The sequence below is a fragment of the Bombina bombina genome, chromosome 7, assembly GCF_027579735.1.
Source record: "Bombina bombina isolate aBomBom1 chromosome 7, aBomBom1.pri, whole genome shotgun sequence".
Lineage (NCBI taxonomy): Eukaryota > Metazoa > Chordata > Amphibia > Anura > Bombinatoridae > Bombina > Bombina bombina.
The window spans coordinates 513,561,198-513,578,210 of NC_069505.1; the positions used below are offsets into that span (position 1 = coordinate 513,561,198).

Here is a 17,013-nt window from a genome sequence, read left to right on the forward strand (position 1 = left end):
TGCTCTGCAAGTCTTACCTCTCCAGTCATTATAGAATTGCTCTGCAAGTCTTACCTCTCCAGTCATTATGACATTGCTCTGCAAGTCTTACCTCTCCAGTCATTATAGCATTGCTCTGCAAGTCTTACCTCTCCAGTCATTATGACATTGCTCTGCAATTCTTACATCTACAGTTATTATAGCATTGCTCTGCAAGTCTTACCTCTCCAGTCATTATAGTATTGCTCTGCAAGTCTTACCTCTCCAGTCATTATGACATAGCTCTGCAAGGTTTACCTCTCCAGTCATTATGGCATTACTCTACAAGTCTTACCTCTTCAGTCACTATAGTATTGCTCTGCAAGTCTTACCTCTCCAGTCATTATAGTATTGCTCTGCAAGTCTTACCTCTCCAGTCATTATGACATAGCTCTGCAAGGTTTACCTCTCCAGTCATTATGGCATTACTCTACAAGTCTTACCTCTTCAGTCACTATAGTATTGCTCTGCAAGTCTTACCTCTCCAGTCATTATGACATTGCTCTGCAAGTCTTACCTTTCCAGTCATTATGACATTGCTCTGCAAGTCTTACCTCTACAGTCATTATAGTATTGCTCTGCAAGTCTTACCTCTACAGTCATAGCATTGCTCTGCAAGTCTTACCTCTACAGTCATTATGGCATTGCTCTGCAAGTCTTACCTCTACAGTCATTATAGTATTGCTCTGCAAGTCTTACCTCTCCAGTCATCATAGTTTTTCTCTGCAAGTTAAGACCTCTCCAGTCATTATAGTATTGCTCTGCAAGTCTTACCTCTCCAGTCATTATAGAATTGCTCTGCAAGTTATACTTTTCCAGTCATTTTGACATAGCTCTGTAAGTCTTACCTCTCCAGTCATTATAGAATTGCTCTGCAAGTCTTACCTCTCCAGTCATTATAGTATTGCTCTGCAAGTCTTACCTCTCCAGTCATTATAGAATTGCTCTGCAAGTCTTACCTCTCCAGTCATTATAGTATTGCTCTGCAAGTCTTACCTCTCCAGTCATTATAGAATTGCTCTGCAAGTCTTACCTCTCCAGTCATTATAGAATTGCTCTGCAAGTCTTACCTCTCCAGTCATTATGACATTGCTCTGCAAGTCTTACCTCTCCAGTCATTATAGCATTGCTCTGCAAGTCTTACCTCTCCAGTCATTATGACATTGCTCTGCAATTCTTACATCTACAGTTATTATAGCATTGCTCTGCAAGTCTTACCTCTCCAGTCATTATAGTATTGCTCTGCAAGTCTTACCTCTCCAGTCATTATGACATTGCTCTGCAAGTCTTACCTCTCCAGTCATTATAGCATTGCTCTGCAAATCTTACCTCTCCAGTCATTATAGTATTGCTCTGCAAGTCTTACCTCTCCAGTCATTATAGTATTGCTCTGCAAGTCTTACCTCTCCAGTCATTATAGTATTGCTCTGCAAGTCTTACCTCTCCAGTCATTATGACATAGCTCTGCAAGGTTTACCTCTCCAGTCATTATGACATTGCTCTGCAAGTCTTACCTCTCCAGTCATTATAGTATTGCTCTGCAAGTCTTACCTCTCCAGTCATTATGACATAGCTCTGCAAGGTTTACCTCTCCAGTCATTATGGCATTACTCTACAAGTCTTACCTCTTCAGTCACTATAGTATTGCTCTGCAAGTCTTACCTCTCCAGTCATTATAGCATTGCTCTGCAAGTCTTACCTCTCCAGTCATTATAGCATTGCTCTGCAAGTCTTACCTCTCCAGTCATTATAGCATTGCTCTGCAAGTCTTACCTCTCCAGTCATTATAGCATTGCTCTGCAAGTCTTACCTCTCCAGTCATTATAGTATTGCTCTGCAAGTCTTACCTCTCCAGTCATTATGACATTGCTCTGCAAGTCTTATCTCTCCAGTCATTATAGTATTGCTCTGCAAGTCTTACCTCTCCAGTCATTATAGCATTGCTCTGCAAGTCTTACCTCTCCAGTCATTATAGTATTGCTCTGCAAGTCTTACCTCTCCAGTCATTATGACATTGCTCTGCAAGTCTTACCTCTCCAGTCATTATGACATTGCTCTGCAAGTCTTACCTCTCCAGTCATTATGACATTGCTCTGCAAGTCTTACCTCTCCAGTCATTATGACATAGCTCTGCAAGTCTTACCTCTCCAGTCATTATCACATTGCTCTGCAAGTCTTACCTCTACAGTCATTATAGTATTGCTCTGCAAGTCTTACCTCTCCAGTCATTATAGTATTGCTCTGCAAGTCTTACCTCTCCAGTCATTATAGTATTGCTCTGCAAGTCTTACCTCTCCAGTCATTGTGACATAGCACTGCAAGTCTTACCTCTCCAGTCATGACATAGCTCTGCAAGTCTTACCTCTCCAGTCATTATCACATTGCTCTGCAAGTCTTACCTCTCCAGTCAATATAGTATTGCTCTGCAAGTCTTACCTCTCCAGTCATTATAGCATTGCTCTGCAAGTCTTACCTCTCCAGTCATTATAGTATTGCTCTACAAGTCTTACCTCTCCAGTCATTATAGTATTGCTCTGCAAGTCTTACCTCTCCAGTCATTATAGTATTGCACTGCAAGTCTTACCTCTCCAGTCATTATAGCATTGCTCTGCAAGTCATACCTCTCCAGTCATTATAGCATTGCTCTGCAAGTCTTACCTCTCCAGTCATTATAGTATTGCTCTACAAGTCTTACCTCTCCAGTCATTATAGCATTGCTCTGCAAGTCTTACCTCTCCAGTCATTATAGTATTGCTCTGCAAGTCTTACCTCTCCAGTCATTATAGTATTGCTCTGCAAGTCTTACCTCTCCAGTCATTATGACATTGCTCTGCAAGTCTTACCTCTCCAGTCATTATGACATTGCTCTGCAAATCTTACCTCTTCAGTCATTATAGTATTGTTCTGCAAGTCTTACCTCTCCAGTCATTATAGCATTGCTCTGCAAGTCTTACCTCTACAGTCATTATAGCATTGCTCTGCAAGTCTTACCTCTCCAGTCATTATAGCATTGCTCTGCAAGTCTTACCTCTCCAGTCATTATAGTATTGCTCTGCAAATCTTACCTCTCCAGTCATTATAGAATTGCTCTGCAAATCTTACCTCTCCAGTCATTATCACATTGCTCTGCAAGTCTTACCTCTCCAGTCATTATAGTATTGTTCTGCAAATCTTACCTCTCCAGTCATTATGGCATTGCTCTGCAAGTCTTACCTCTCCAGTCATTATAGTATTGCTCTGCAAGTCTTACCTCTCCAGTCATTATAGTATTGTTCTGCAAGTCTTACCTCTCCAGTCATTATAGCATTGCTCTGCAAGTCTTACCTCTTCAGTCATTATAGTATTGTTCTGCAAGTCTTACCTCTCAAGTCATTATGACATTGCTCTGCAAGTCTTACCTCTCAAGTCATTATGACATTGCTCTGCAAGTCTTACCTCTCAAGTCATTATGACATTGCTCTGCAAATCTTACCTCTTCAGTCATTATAGTATTGTTCTGCAAGTCTTACCTCTCCAGTCATTATAGCATTGCTCTGCAAGTCTTACCTCTACAGTCATTATAGCATTGCTCTGCAAGTCTTACCTCTCCAGTCATTATAGGATTGCTCTGCCAGTCTTACCTCTCCAGTCATTATGACATTGCTCTGCAAGTCTTACCTCTCTAGTCATTATAGCATTGCTCTGCAAGTCTTACCTCTCCAGTCATTATGACATTGCTCTGCAAGTCTTACCTCTCCAGTCATTATGACATAGCTCTGTAAGTCTTACCTCTCCAGTCATTATAGGATTGCTCTGCAAGTCTTACCTCTCTAGTCATTATAGCATTGCTCTGCAAGTCTTACCTCTCCAGTCATTATAGTATTGCTCTGCAAGTCTTACCTCTCCAGTCATTATAGCATTGTTCTGCAAGTCTTACCTCTCCAGTCATTATAGTATTGCTCTGCAAGTCTTACCTCTCCAGTCATTATAGCATTGCTCTGCAAGTCTTACCTCTCCAGTCATTATAGTATTGCTCTGCAAGTCTTACCTCTCCAGTCATTATAGCATTGCTCTGCAAGTCTTACCTCTCCAGTCATTATAGCATTGCTCTGCAAGTCTTACCTCTCCAGTCATTATAGCATTGCTCTGCAAGTCTTACCTCTCCAGTCATTATAGCATTGCTCTGCAAGTCTTACCTCTCCAGTCATTATAGCATTGCTCTGCAAGTCTTACCTCTCCAGTCATTATGACATAGCTCTGCAAGTCTTACCTCTCCAGTCATTATGACATAGCTCTGCAAGTCTTACCTCTCCAGTCATTATAGCATTGCTCTGCAAGTCTTACCTCTCCAGTCATTATAGTATTGCTCTGCAAGTCTTACCTCTCCAGTCATTATAGTATTGCTCTGCAAGTCTTACCTCTCCAGTCATTATAGTATTGTTCTGCAAGTCTTACCTCTCCAGTCATTATAGTATTGCTCTGCAAGTCTTACCTCTCCAGTCATTATAGTATTGCTCTGCAAGTCTTACCTCTCCAGTCATTATAGTATTGCTCTGCAAGTCTTACCTCTCCAGTCATTATAGTATTGCTCTGCAAGTCTTACCTCTCCAGTCATTATAGTATTGCTCTGCAAGTCTTACCTCTCCAGTCATTATGACATTGCTCTGCAAGTCTTACCTCTCCAGTCATTATGACATAGCTCTGCAAGTCTTACCTCTCCAGTCATTATGACATAGCTCTGTAAGTCTTACCTCTCCAGTCATTATGGCATTGCTCTGCAAGTCTTACCTCTCCAGTCATTATAGGATTGCTCTGCAGGCCTTACCTCTCCAGTCATTATGACATTGCTCTGCAAGTCTTACCTCTCTAGTCATTATGACATTGCTCTGCAAGTCTTACCTCTCCAGTCATTATAGTATTGCTCTGCAAGTCTTACCTCTCCAGTCATTATGACATAGCTCTGCAAGTCTTACCTCTCCAGTCATTATGACATAGCTCTGTAAGTCTTACCTCTCCAGTCATTATAGGATTGCTCTGCCAGTCTTACCTCTCCAGTCATTATGGCATTGCTCTGCAGGCCTTACCTCTCCAGTCATTATGACATTGCTCTGCAAGTCTTACCTCTCTAGTCATTATGACATTCCTCTGCAAGTCTTACCTCTCCAGTCATAGTATTGCTCTGCAAGTCTTACCTCTCCAGTCATTATAGCATTGCTCTGCAAGTCTTACCTCTCCAGTCATTATAGAATTGCTCTGCAAGTCTTACCTCTCCAGTCATTATAGCATTGCTCTGCAAGTCTTACCTCTCCAGTCATTATAGTATTGCTCTGCAAGTCTTACCTCTCCATTCATTATAGCATTGCTCTGCAAGTCTTACCTCTCCAGTCATTATAGCATTGCTCTGCAAGTCTTACCTCTCCAGTCATTATAGCATTGCTCTGCAAGTCTTACCTCTCCAGTGAGCAGGTAAATAATCCCTAGCGCATGATTCAAAAACTGCTCCGCCATCTGCTTCTTGTATTTGGTCATCGTATTAATTTCTATAAAATGAGAGAATTAAATGTCTAAATAAGAAAAAGGGAAAAAACAACCTTTAGTAAAAGGATCTATAGTCTGGCTTAAAAAGGGATATTTAACTTTTCCTGCAACAAAAAAGAATGTTCATGTACCTAAATAAACTACTAATTCCACCTCACAGTCCCACAGCAATGACAGGCAAAAGAAGAAAACCTGTTAACCACAGCCAATGCACTCACTAACCTTCCAAGTTAAAAGGACACTAAACACCTTGAGATTATAAAAACCTGCTTACACGATAATTTACTTTTCTTCAGATGGAAAGAGTCCACAGCTGCATTCATTACTTTTGGGAATGAAGAACCTGGCAATCAGGAGGAGGCAAAGACACCCCAGCCAAAGGCTTAAATACTCCTTCCACTTCCCTCATCCTCCAGTCATTCTGCAGAGGAACAAGGAACAGTAGAAGAAATACCAGGGTGAAAAAGTGCGAGAAGAATAAAAAAAAATAAGAAACGCCCCACAGTAAAAATACGGGTGGGGAGTTGTGGACTCTTTCCATCTGAAGAAAAGAAAATTATCATCAGGTAAGCATAATTTAAGTTTTTCTTCATAAATGGAAAGAGTCCACAGCTGCATTCATTACTTTTGGGTAAACAATACCCAAGCTATAGAGGACACTGAATGCAAAAACGGGAGGGTACAATAGGCGGCCCATTCTGAGGGCACCAGGCCTGAAATAAACTACAACCCAACCAAACCCCGCTTCGTCGGAGCCGGGCAAAAGAACTAGAAGTAAAAGGCCCCAAGGACACTGACCCGCAGATAGTCCAAAGGCCTAACTAGAGACCACAGACTCACTGAGCCAACACTCCTCCAGGAGAACCGTCGCCCAGTAGTCAGTCCGCTTACTAGTACAGTATAAAAATCCCCAAAAGGGAGAGGACAAGGGTAAGCCAAAGGGATACCCAAAAGGTAAAGCAAATTCCATAAAGGAAAAAAACCCTTTAAAAGGAGGGACAAGTCCACAGAGACCCGAATGGATCCCGAGAACAAGGGAAGATGACGCCCAACCCACAAGGAGCAACAGGGCATCATCAAGGAGAAGAAACATATCCGAAACATCGTACAACAGCACCGTAAAAGACAGCTGAAGACAAAGTCCACAAAACGTCAGAACTCAGAGACCGAGCAAACAAAAAATTACAAGCAGCAAACTCAGAAAATAAACATCTGAGTCCAGTAACATGCTGTCATCCGTAGGAAGACACAGAGAAAACATTATCCATAAGTAAGAAGCGGTCAAACAAAATAGCAGACTGCCCATGCAAGACAGAGATTGCCCAACCTCCAAGACAGAGGACACTCTCCAGGTTCTCCAGGCAATCCAGGCCGCCATGCCTACCCACAGATCTCAAAGGGACAGAACCTCTAAAAAAGGAAGGTCCACTGTCACTCCCAAGACCTGAAGATGAACAACAGATCTCAGATACTACACCTATTGAAACACTTTGTAGCTCAGCTCCACTGTCAGTTGCAGGCCAAAGAAGGGTGCTGTAATCCCTTAAATATTCACAAATCCACAGAGAGGCAGCACCTTGCAATATAAAAAGTATTTATTTCCACATACTGGAATAAAACAGTGACGTTTCCGGTACAAGACCCTTAATCATACAAAGCTCAAACACACTGTTCAATCCTTATATAGGCCTACCTGTACACAGGTGTTCAATTAACACCTCTTAGCAACCCCACCTAGTGGTTACTTATTTTATTGCAACAAACATTAGAATTCTACATTCTTATTACACCTTAGTGCAGGATGGCAGTTAAAATAAATACAAAAAAAAAATATATATGCATAGCAATGGTTTATACAGATATCGATAGTGACATAATAGCATTACAGCATATTAATAATGAACCCCAATGCAGCAATTTATAAACTAAAATGGCTACAAAAATAGAGTATAGTCCAATTCTTTATTTAGACCCAAAGGTTGCATAGCATTGAGTTTGTAAATCCAAAATGCTTCCTTCTTTTTAAGGATTAATTCCCTATTCCCCCCCTCCCCCCGTCTGGGATGTGGCACTGCATCAATGATTTGAAAACAAACCTGACTGATATTGTGACCACACTGAATAAAGTGACCCTCTAAATTTCTGCATCTGATATTGCTTTTCTGTTGTACAATTCTATCACGGACACGACGGGTCGTCTCCCCAATGTAAATTTTTCCACATGGGCATTTTATGAGATAGATAGCAAAAGCAGTATCACATGTAAAAAAAACTTTTATTTGAAATTTTCTACCAGTGAGAGGATGTACAAAATGAGGGCCTTTAATCATCGAATTGCAGTTGCCACATCCCAAACAGGGATAGCAACCATGATTTTACCAGATATATAACTTTGGTGTTTTTTGTTTGCACTTCCAATATCCCTGTAGCGCTGGTTCAGAAGGAACTAGCTAAAGTCCAATTTAGAAAAGATCCAACTCCAAAAAAGGAGGATAAACGAATGGTAGTAGTTATGGATCACAACAATCATGGTAGTGAGATCATGAATGTATTAAAAAAAAAAACACTGGCGCATCCTACAGGGTTGCCATCCAGGAGTTGCTGAACTTGCATTACCCCCTATGCCTGCTTATAGAAAGAGGAGAAACCTCAGAGATGAGCTGATACACACAGATATTGGAAGTGCAAAAAAAAAAAACACCAAAGTTATATATCTGGTAAAAATCATGGTTGCTATCCCTGTTTGGGATGTGGCAACTGCAATTCGATGATTAAAGGCCCTCATTTTGTACATCCTCTGAATGGTAGAAAATTTCAAATAAAAGGTTTTTTTACATGTGATACTGCTTTTGCTATCTATCTCATAAAATGCCCATGTGGAAAAATTTACATTGGGGAGACGACCCGTCGTGTCCGTGATAGAATTGTACAACACAAAAGCAATATCAGATGCAGAAATTTAGAGGCACCAGTGTCGGGTCACTTTATTCAGTGTGGTCACAATATCAGTCAGGTTCGTTTTCAAATCATTGATGCAGTGCCACGTCCCAGACGGGGGGGGGGGGGGGGAATAGGGAATTAATCCTTAAAAAGAAGGAAGCATTTTGGATTTACAAACTCAATGCTATGCAACCTTTGGGTCTAAATAAAGAATTGGACTATACTCTATTTTTGTAGCCATTTTAGTTTATAAATTGCTGCATTGGGGTTCATTATTAATATGCTGTAATGATATTATGTCACTATCGATATCTGTATAAACCATTGCTATGTATATATATATATTTTTGTATTTATTTTAACTGCCATCCTGCACTAAGGTGTAATAAGAATGTAGAATTCTGAAGTTTGTTGCAATAAAATAAGTAACCACTAGGTGGGGTTGCTAAGAGGTGTTAATTGAACACCTGTGTACAGGTAGGCCTATATAAGGATTGAACAGTGTGTTTGAGCTTTGTATGATTAAGGGTCTTGTACCCGAAACGTCACTGTTTTATTCCAGTATGTGGAAATAAAGACTTTTTATATTGCAAGATCCTACACCTAGCCGGACCAGCCCAAGCAACGACAGATCTGAAAGTAAGGGAACCGAAAGGAACCCCAAGACCGGCCCCCAAAAGGGCGGAAGAATGGACACAGCCAGCAGCTCCCCAGATGGAAAGGAACAACTCAAAGAGCAGACCAATACCTGAACCAGATAAACATCTGTTCCAACCTCCTGAACACAGGAGAGGCCCCTGAAAAAAAAAAGGGAACCACACCTGCCCATAAGACAGGAAGTCGTAGGGAAAACAGAGAGGACACAAGGCCATGCCACTGACGAACACGGAAGAACCCCTTAAAACACCATCGTGCTAGCGCACATAACAGGCGCTAATGTGAAAGCTGAGCAACTGCAACTTTCTGTGTGCTAGGCAGGAAAGCCCACCATCAGGTCACGTTAGTTGGCTGTCCCGAGGGAACCGTATCGTCCTGGTACAAGACAAGGCCCAAGGAGCCCCGGCTCTCAATAAATCTGGCCAAGTTGTAAAACAAAACAGCCAGGCACATAAATCCCTCGTCTGATATAAAAAAACAGACCTCCCAGGGAAAAAATCCAGAATAACCCGGATAACAAGAGAAAGAAGCCCTTCCAAGTCCCGACCCAAAGGGAAGAGACCACCCCTTGCAGGAGTCCAACACTCCAAAGAGCCAGGGCCATAAAAGGACACTAGAGCTAACAGGCGTCCAAGCATCATTAACATTGTACTTGAAAATTCGACTATTCCCCCTAAGGGACACAAGGCGCTGCTCATTTTATCAACCTCGAAAAGGAGGAAAGTCTGAGTAGACCTCGCCAGGGATCGAACTAGCAACCCTCAGTTTGCTACAGTACAGAGTAGCCACAGAGCATAAGAATGCTGAGCTAGCTGTCCAGCTAGCCACGAGCTCCAGACACAAGGGGAACAGTGAGGAGAAGTCACCCAAACAGAGCAACATCAAGCCTCCACATCACCTCAGATTCGAAGTCAGAGGACAGAAAACATGTGTTTGGATGCCATCTGGATGGCAATACCTGACCCATGTGAGTGGAAAACCACTAGGATCTCCTCTATCCTAAGAAGGAGATGCAGAGCATTCCCAACACTGGGGAAGGACCCCTAACCGGAGCCCAAAAAGACCTCATTGTCTAATGTCCCGAAAAAGGAACAACCAACTCCCGAATGGAATCAAAGTCCCCCGAAGGTGACCCATCTACAAGGAGACCGGACAATCAAAGAAGTCTCAATGAAGAAGAGAACCCCTAAAGGAACAATCTCCCCCACTAGCGTAAAAGGGGCGCTAAACCCTCTAATTTTCCCACCACATAGGAAGGAATACTCTAGGTATCGGAAGCAACAAAGAGTGACGCAGCAAAAATCACTGACCCAGCCACCAGAGAGACGGCTATTTAGGACTGAAACAATCCCGAGAGCCACACGGACCCGCAAGCCCTTTTGAGAATGCTTAGATGAAACTTGTAAAATGAATAACAAGAAACATAAATAACGTTAATAGCACTCGGCACCCCAACCTGACCAGCAAGGTATAATAGGCGACACGTGTCTAAATAAGCCGCGAGACAGAAGATCTGAACCCAAGCAGGACCGGCCTGCAACCAGGGTCATAACTGCAAAGCTGGCTAAATCCGCCCTGAGAGAGGGAGGAAGAAAAAAAAAACAGACAAACATGGGACTAACGTGTCCCGAACAACTTCCGTAGAAGCAAACAGCGAGTATCGATCCCAGAGAAAGTTCCCACAGGAAACATAGTATGAAAAAGAAAATTCATTCTAACCAGATAAAATAACAGGCAACCCGAGGGTTAACGCCCAAGAAGAACAGATGGATCCTCAGAGCCAGCCTAACGGTAACCCTGTTCTTCCAACAAAACTGGGAAGGATCTTGATAACAAGACTTAAAGGAGATTACTTCATCCCCCCATGTCTAACGAGGTGAGCTATTTGAAGGAGGAGACTGGTGAGACCCATAACCGAGAAGGATAGGGTCCCCAAACAGCTCAAAAACGTGTCTGAGTAGAACACGAGGCGAGCCAGCCTGTAACAAAAGGCACACCACTCAGGCACAGTTATACCCGCAGGGAACTGCACATACCCTCCTGTGGCCGCGAGACCAGGGGCAATCGGCACGAACACAATTGCAAATAAACATCTGGACTTTGTAGACACGCAAGCGCCAAAAGCATGTAAAAGCGAAAACGTGCCACAACCTCCAAGGGAAACAATCCACCCTCTGAGGAGGAAAAAAACAGAACTTGGGTTACCCGCATGTGTAGTAGTAGGGAGCGGTAGGGAACTCGCCTCCCGGAGGACAGGGCCCCCCGAGGCGGATGGCCCTTGAATCCCTGAGCCCGAGGAACAAGGCACTCTAGAACAATCTCAACATCAGTATCCTCCATAACTGGATAAATGATACCCAAAAAATGGACTAAATATAAAACAATTTAAACGGCAACTGACACCCACAATGGCTGGGGCACTCACCACCTCCTATGAACCAGACACCAGCGGACTAGAATTCTCCGTCGCCACACAGTCAGGAATGCGGAAATGGGAGACCAGAACGTAAACACGCCCGGTCACAAAGTGCAGTCTAAAAAAAGCGCGCCCGACCGTAAGGTCTTGTCACTTTGAAAGGCCGTTATGTTCCAAAGACACAAACCCAGTTAACACTACATATAAGCAAACTGAATCACATAAACATGATTAAAAAAAACCTGTTCAATAATTCCCCTTTATGAGATATTAACCTTTGATTTCAAGATACTAAAGGAGTCCCACTGAGACCCTGTATTTTTCATGTGAGTTTGCAGGGACAAATGAGTTACAGTACAATCATAAAGAAGTAAAATTAAATAATCTTACCGGAATCTACACCGTGGAACAGGAACACGGCCCTTCAAGTGTGACGGATAGTAGCCTCGCCTCCACCATGGACTTGAGAGAAGAAAGCAGGCAGCGAAGCGAAGTTAGACAACGCTGATTGCTTGTGGAGTTGTTAAAATGAGTCGGGATGGTTTCGCAGAAAGACTCTTCCTGCATCTCCGGACTCTAACTTTCATCCAAGCCCTCACTGAGAGACTGACAGGATTACTTAAAACTCCCATCTCATGTCGAAGAGTACTACCCTCCATAAGAGACGAAAACAAACTTCTGACACTTCTCTGCCAACCTCCTGGGATGAAAGGCAAAGAATGACTGGGGGATGAGGGAAGTGGGAGGAGTATTTAAGCCTTTGGCTGGGGTGTCTTTGCCTCCTCCTGGTGGCCAGGTTCTTATTTCCCAAAAGTAATGAATGCAGCTGTGGACTTTCCATTTATGAAGAAAATAAACTACTTAAAAAGATATCAAAAACAAAAAAATAGTTTGTTCAGACAGAACATACAATTCCATTATCAAATTTGCTTTGTTCCCTTGGTACTCTTTGTTGAAGAGATCCCTAAGTTGGTGTCTGAAGCACTTACATACAAGGAAACAGTGATGCCATCTAGTGCTCTTGTGAATGGATAATATTCTTGCAAAACTGCTGCCAAAATATGCTCCATAAACTCCTGAGCTTGCCTCCCTGCTTTTTAACAAAAGATGCCAAAAAGAAAAAAGAAAAATTGATAATAGAAGTATATTAGAAATTTGAATACATTTGTATGCTCCTTTTGAATCATGAAATATTTTTTTTTAATTTCACGTCCATTTAATTAAGCATAGTAAAAACAACTTACATACTTTATTATATGTCAAAACTATATATTTTTTTAAGTAGTATTTATCTAGGCCCATTTTGGTATATTTCATGTCACCATTTCATCACCAAATGCGATCAACTAAAAAAACAATTGTTAATTTTTTCTCAAAGTTTGGGTTTCTCACTAAAATTATTTACATATCGCTTGTGAAATAAAAACACAAATGGTTATAAAAGCTTTCCTGGGATCCCTTTTGTTCAGAAATAGCAGACATACATGACTTTGCCATTGGTTTATGGTAATTAGAAGGCCGCTAACTGCAGCTGCGCATCACACTTCTATTATTCTCAGCAGTAAATGGGGTTAATTGGGTAGCTTGTAAGGTTAATTTTAGCTTTAGTGTATGTATTATCCTCCCATCTGACACCTACCACCCCCTGTTCCCTACTTGAACCCTCCCAAACAGCTCTCTTCCCTCCCTCACCCCCACTGGTCACCCCCATCTTAAGTACTGGCAGACAGTCTGCAATATGAAAATTTAAGTTTTTTTTTTATTTATTTTTATTTTCTGCAGTGTAGGTTTCCCCCTTACCCTCCAACCTCCCCGATTTATGCCCACCAACTTAGGTACTGTCTGCCAGTACCTATAAAAACATAATTTATGTAAAAAAACTTACCTGATAAATTTCTTTCTTTCATGTAAGTGGCAAGAGTCCACGAGCTAGTTACTGATGGGATATACATTCCTACCAGGAGGGAGCAAAGTTTCCCAAACCTCAAATGCCTATAAATACACCTCCCACCTCACTCATACCTCAGTTTAACGTATAGCCATGTATAAGGAGTAAAAGCATAAAAAAGAGGAACAGGATAAATAATGTGCTTTATACAAAAAAAATCATAACTCCAAAAAAATGTGTGGGTTTCGTGGACTCTCGCCACCATGAAAGAAATGAATTTATCAGGTAAGTTCTTACATAAATTATATTTTCTTTCATATAGGTGGTTAGAGTCCATGAGCTAGTTACTGATGGGATATAATACCCAAGATGTGGAAGTCCACGAGTAACTATAGAGGGAGGGATAAAATAAAAACAGCTATTTCCGCTGAGAAATTAAATCCAAAAAAAATTATTTAAGTTTTCTTAAAAATTCCAAAAACTTAAATCATAGGCACTACATTCAAACTGAAACAGCTGCCTAAAGAACCTTTCTACCAAAAGCTGCTTCCGAAGAAGCAAAAACGTCAAAAATGGTAACATTTAGTAAAGGTATGCAAAGAAGACCAAGTGGCTGCTTTGCAGATTTGATCAACTGAAGCTTCATTCTTGAAAGCCCAAGTTGTAGCAACTGATCTTGTAGAATGAACTGTTATTCTCTGAGGCGAAGTTGCCCCGCCTCCAAATAAACTTTGTGAATCAGAAGTTTTAACCAAGATGCGAAAGAAATGGCAGAGACTTTCTGGCCTTTTCTGGAACCAGAAAAAATAACAAATAGACTAGAAGTCTTTCTGAAACCTTTAGTAGCATCAACATAATATTTCAAAGCTCTTACCACATCCAAAGAATGTAAAGATCTTTCAAGAGTAATCTTAGGATTAGGACAATATTAGAACAATAATTTCCCTATTAATGTTGAAAGAATTCACAACTTTAGGCAAAAATTTAAACAAAAAGTATGCAAAACAGCTTTATCTTTATGGAAAATCGGATAAGGAGACCCGCAAGAGAGAGCAGACAATTCAGAAACTCTTCTAGCAGAAGAGATAGTCAAGATAAATAACACTTTCCAAGAAAGTAGTTTAATGTCCAAAGAATGCATAGGACCAAAAGGAGGAGCCTGCAAAGTCTTTAATACCAAAATTAGACTCCAAAGAGGAGAGATAGATTTAATAACAGGGTTGATACGAGTTAAAGCCTGTACGAAATAGTGAACATCAGGAAGATTAGCAATCATTCTGTGAAATAAAAACGGAAAGAGCAGAGATTTGTCCTTTCAAACTATTGGCAGACAAACCTTTATCCAAACCATCCTGAAGAAACTGAAGAATTCTAGGAATTCTAAAAGAATGCCAAGAATAATCATGAGTGGAACACCATGAAATATAGGTTTCCAAACCTTGTGATATATTTTCCTTGAAATGGGCTTAGGAGCCTGTATCAAAGTGTGAATCACAGAGTCAGAGAAACCTCTCTGATTAAGGACTAATCTTTCAATTTCCATGCCTTCAAATGTAGAGATTTGAGATCCGGATTGAAAACAGGCCTTTGAGACAGAAGATTTCCAGCAACAATCAGTGCACCCAGTAGAGATGAAAGACAATGACATTCAGAGCATGTAAATACCTGTTTTAATTCAATAATGCAAATCCATGTTATCAGAAGTCATAGCAAAAAAGGTAAAAAAGGGCAAATAAAGCGTAGGACAGGCAGCATAGGTCTAAACTGGTCAGACGCGTTTCATAGTATGTCAAAACATAACTTCCTCAGTGACCCTACTAAACACCCATAATACACTGCTTTTTAACTCTAAACAGGACACCTCCCAATAATTGGCTGACCAATCAGGGACAAAACAATCTCTCTCAAACAGAATACAATGAGTGAAATAAATGGGATACTCAAACAATGCACTAATAATGAACAACAAATATAAATAGTAACTACCATAATAGTATAACTTTTATCCTATCACTCAGATTCAAATCAGTGCAAGAAATCAAAATTAATAATAACAAAAAACATATGTTAGCACTGTGCTGTAAATATTTAAAGCGACAGTGTATCTATAAATCTATTGATCTACATACAATTTAACATCCCAATCCGAATTTAAACCTGCTGGTATCCTAGTATCTAACTGAAAAATCCAGAAAACTTCTCTTTTACTGAGAATAGTTCCTCTATTCCCCCCTCTTGGGTGCATTGGAATCAGTTGGATAGCTTGGAATGTCAGCAGGGAACTGTCAGAGTTATGTTTCTTGAAATGCAGGGAGATAGGAGTAGTGGACTCAGGGTCCTCAATTGAACGTAAATGTTCTAGGAAACGATCCTTGAGGGCACGTGTCGTTTGTCCTACATATTGCCTCAAACACCCCCTGCAGGTCAAAAGATAAATTACAAAACAAGAGTTGCAAGTCATATGCTCCCGAATCTGAAAATATTTTTTGTTTACAGTAGACACAAAACTGGTGCCAAAAGAAGCATAGGAGCAGGATTTACATCTTCTACTCCCACACCTAAAGAAACTTTTGAGACAGAAGGTCTGGCCTTAAAGAAAGTGACCAAGGTTGGCAACTGTGAGGCCATGCTGGTGCTATCAGAAACACATAAGATTGTTCCATTATGATCTTTGAGATCACTCTTGGAAGAAGAAGGTGGAAAAAATTAAGCAGGTTGGTAAAACCATGGAACTGCTAGAGCATTCATCAATTCCGCCTGAGGATCCCTGTACCTGGAGAGGTATCTGGGAAGTTTCTTGTTTAGACGAGAGGCCATCAGATCTATGTCTGGAAGACCCCACACCTGCACAATCTAAAAGAACACATCTGGATGGAGAGACTACTCCCCCAGATGTAAAGATTGCTGGCTAATTTAATCCGATCCCCAATTGTCCACACTGGGTATATGAATTACAGTGATTTGACAAGTGGTTGGTTGGTAACCTTGCCTCTCAAGGATTCCAAACTTCTTGTGCTGTCAGAGACCCACAAACAGCTCCACAACCTGTGAGACTTGCATCTATTCTGATCACAGTCCAGGTAGGATGAACAAAGGAGGCCCCTTAAACAATAAGGTGATGGTTTAACCACCAAGTCAGAGAGAGTTAAGTGTTGGGATTTAAATATATCAGTTGTGATATCCGAGCATAATCCCTGCACCATTGGTGCAACATGCAAAGCTGTAGAGGTCTCATATGAAAACAAGCAAAAGGGAACAAGTCCGATACTGCAAACATGAGACCTAAAACTTCCATGCACATAGCCACTTAAGGAAATGATAAGAGACTGAAGGTTTAGACAAGCTGAAAGCAATCTCAAACGTCTCTTTGCTGTTAGAGTCATGGACACTGAATCTATCTGGAAACCTAAAAAGGTGACCTTTGTCTGAGGAATCAAGAAACTCTTTGGTAAATTGATCCTCCAAACATGTCTTTGTAGAAACAACAGAAATTGTTTTGTGCGAGATTCTGCTAAATGAAAAGATTGAGCTTGTACCAAGATATCGTCCAAATTAGGAAACATTGCAATACCCTGCT

The 17,013-nt window shown here is 41.1% G+C and overlaps 1 protein-coding gene across 1 annotated transcript in view; it reads right to left on the reverse strand.

The window, feature by feature from the left end:
• The window catches only part of LOC128666929 (oocyte zinc finger protein XlCOF8.4), a 249,673-nt gene that overhangs the window by 209,395 nt on the left and 23,265 nt on the right, over nucleotides 1–17,013 (reverse strand). Inside the window, exon 4 of the mRNA XM_053721749.1 lies at nucleotides 5,449–5,537. Coding sequence (XP_053577724.1) covers nucleotides 5,449–5,526 — 78 coding nt within the window. The 5' untranslated portion in view covers nucleotides 5,527–5,537. The remainder of the gene's footprint in view (nucleotides 1–5,448; nucleotides 5,538–17,013) is intronic.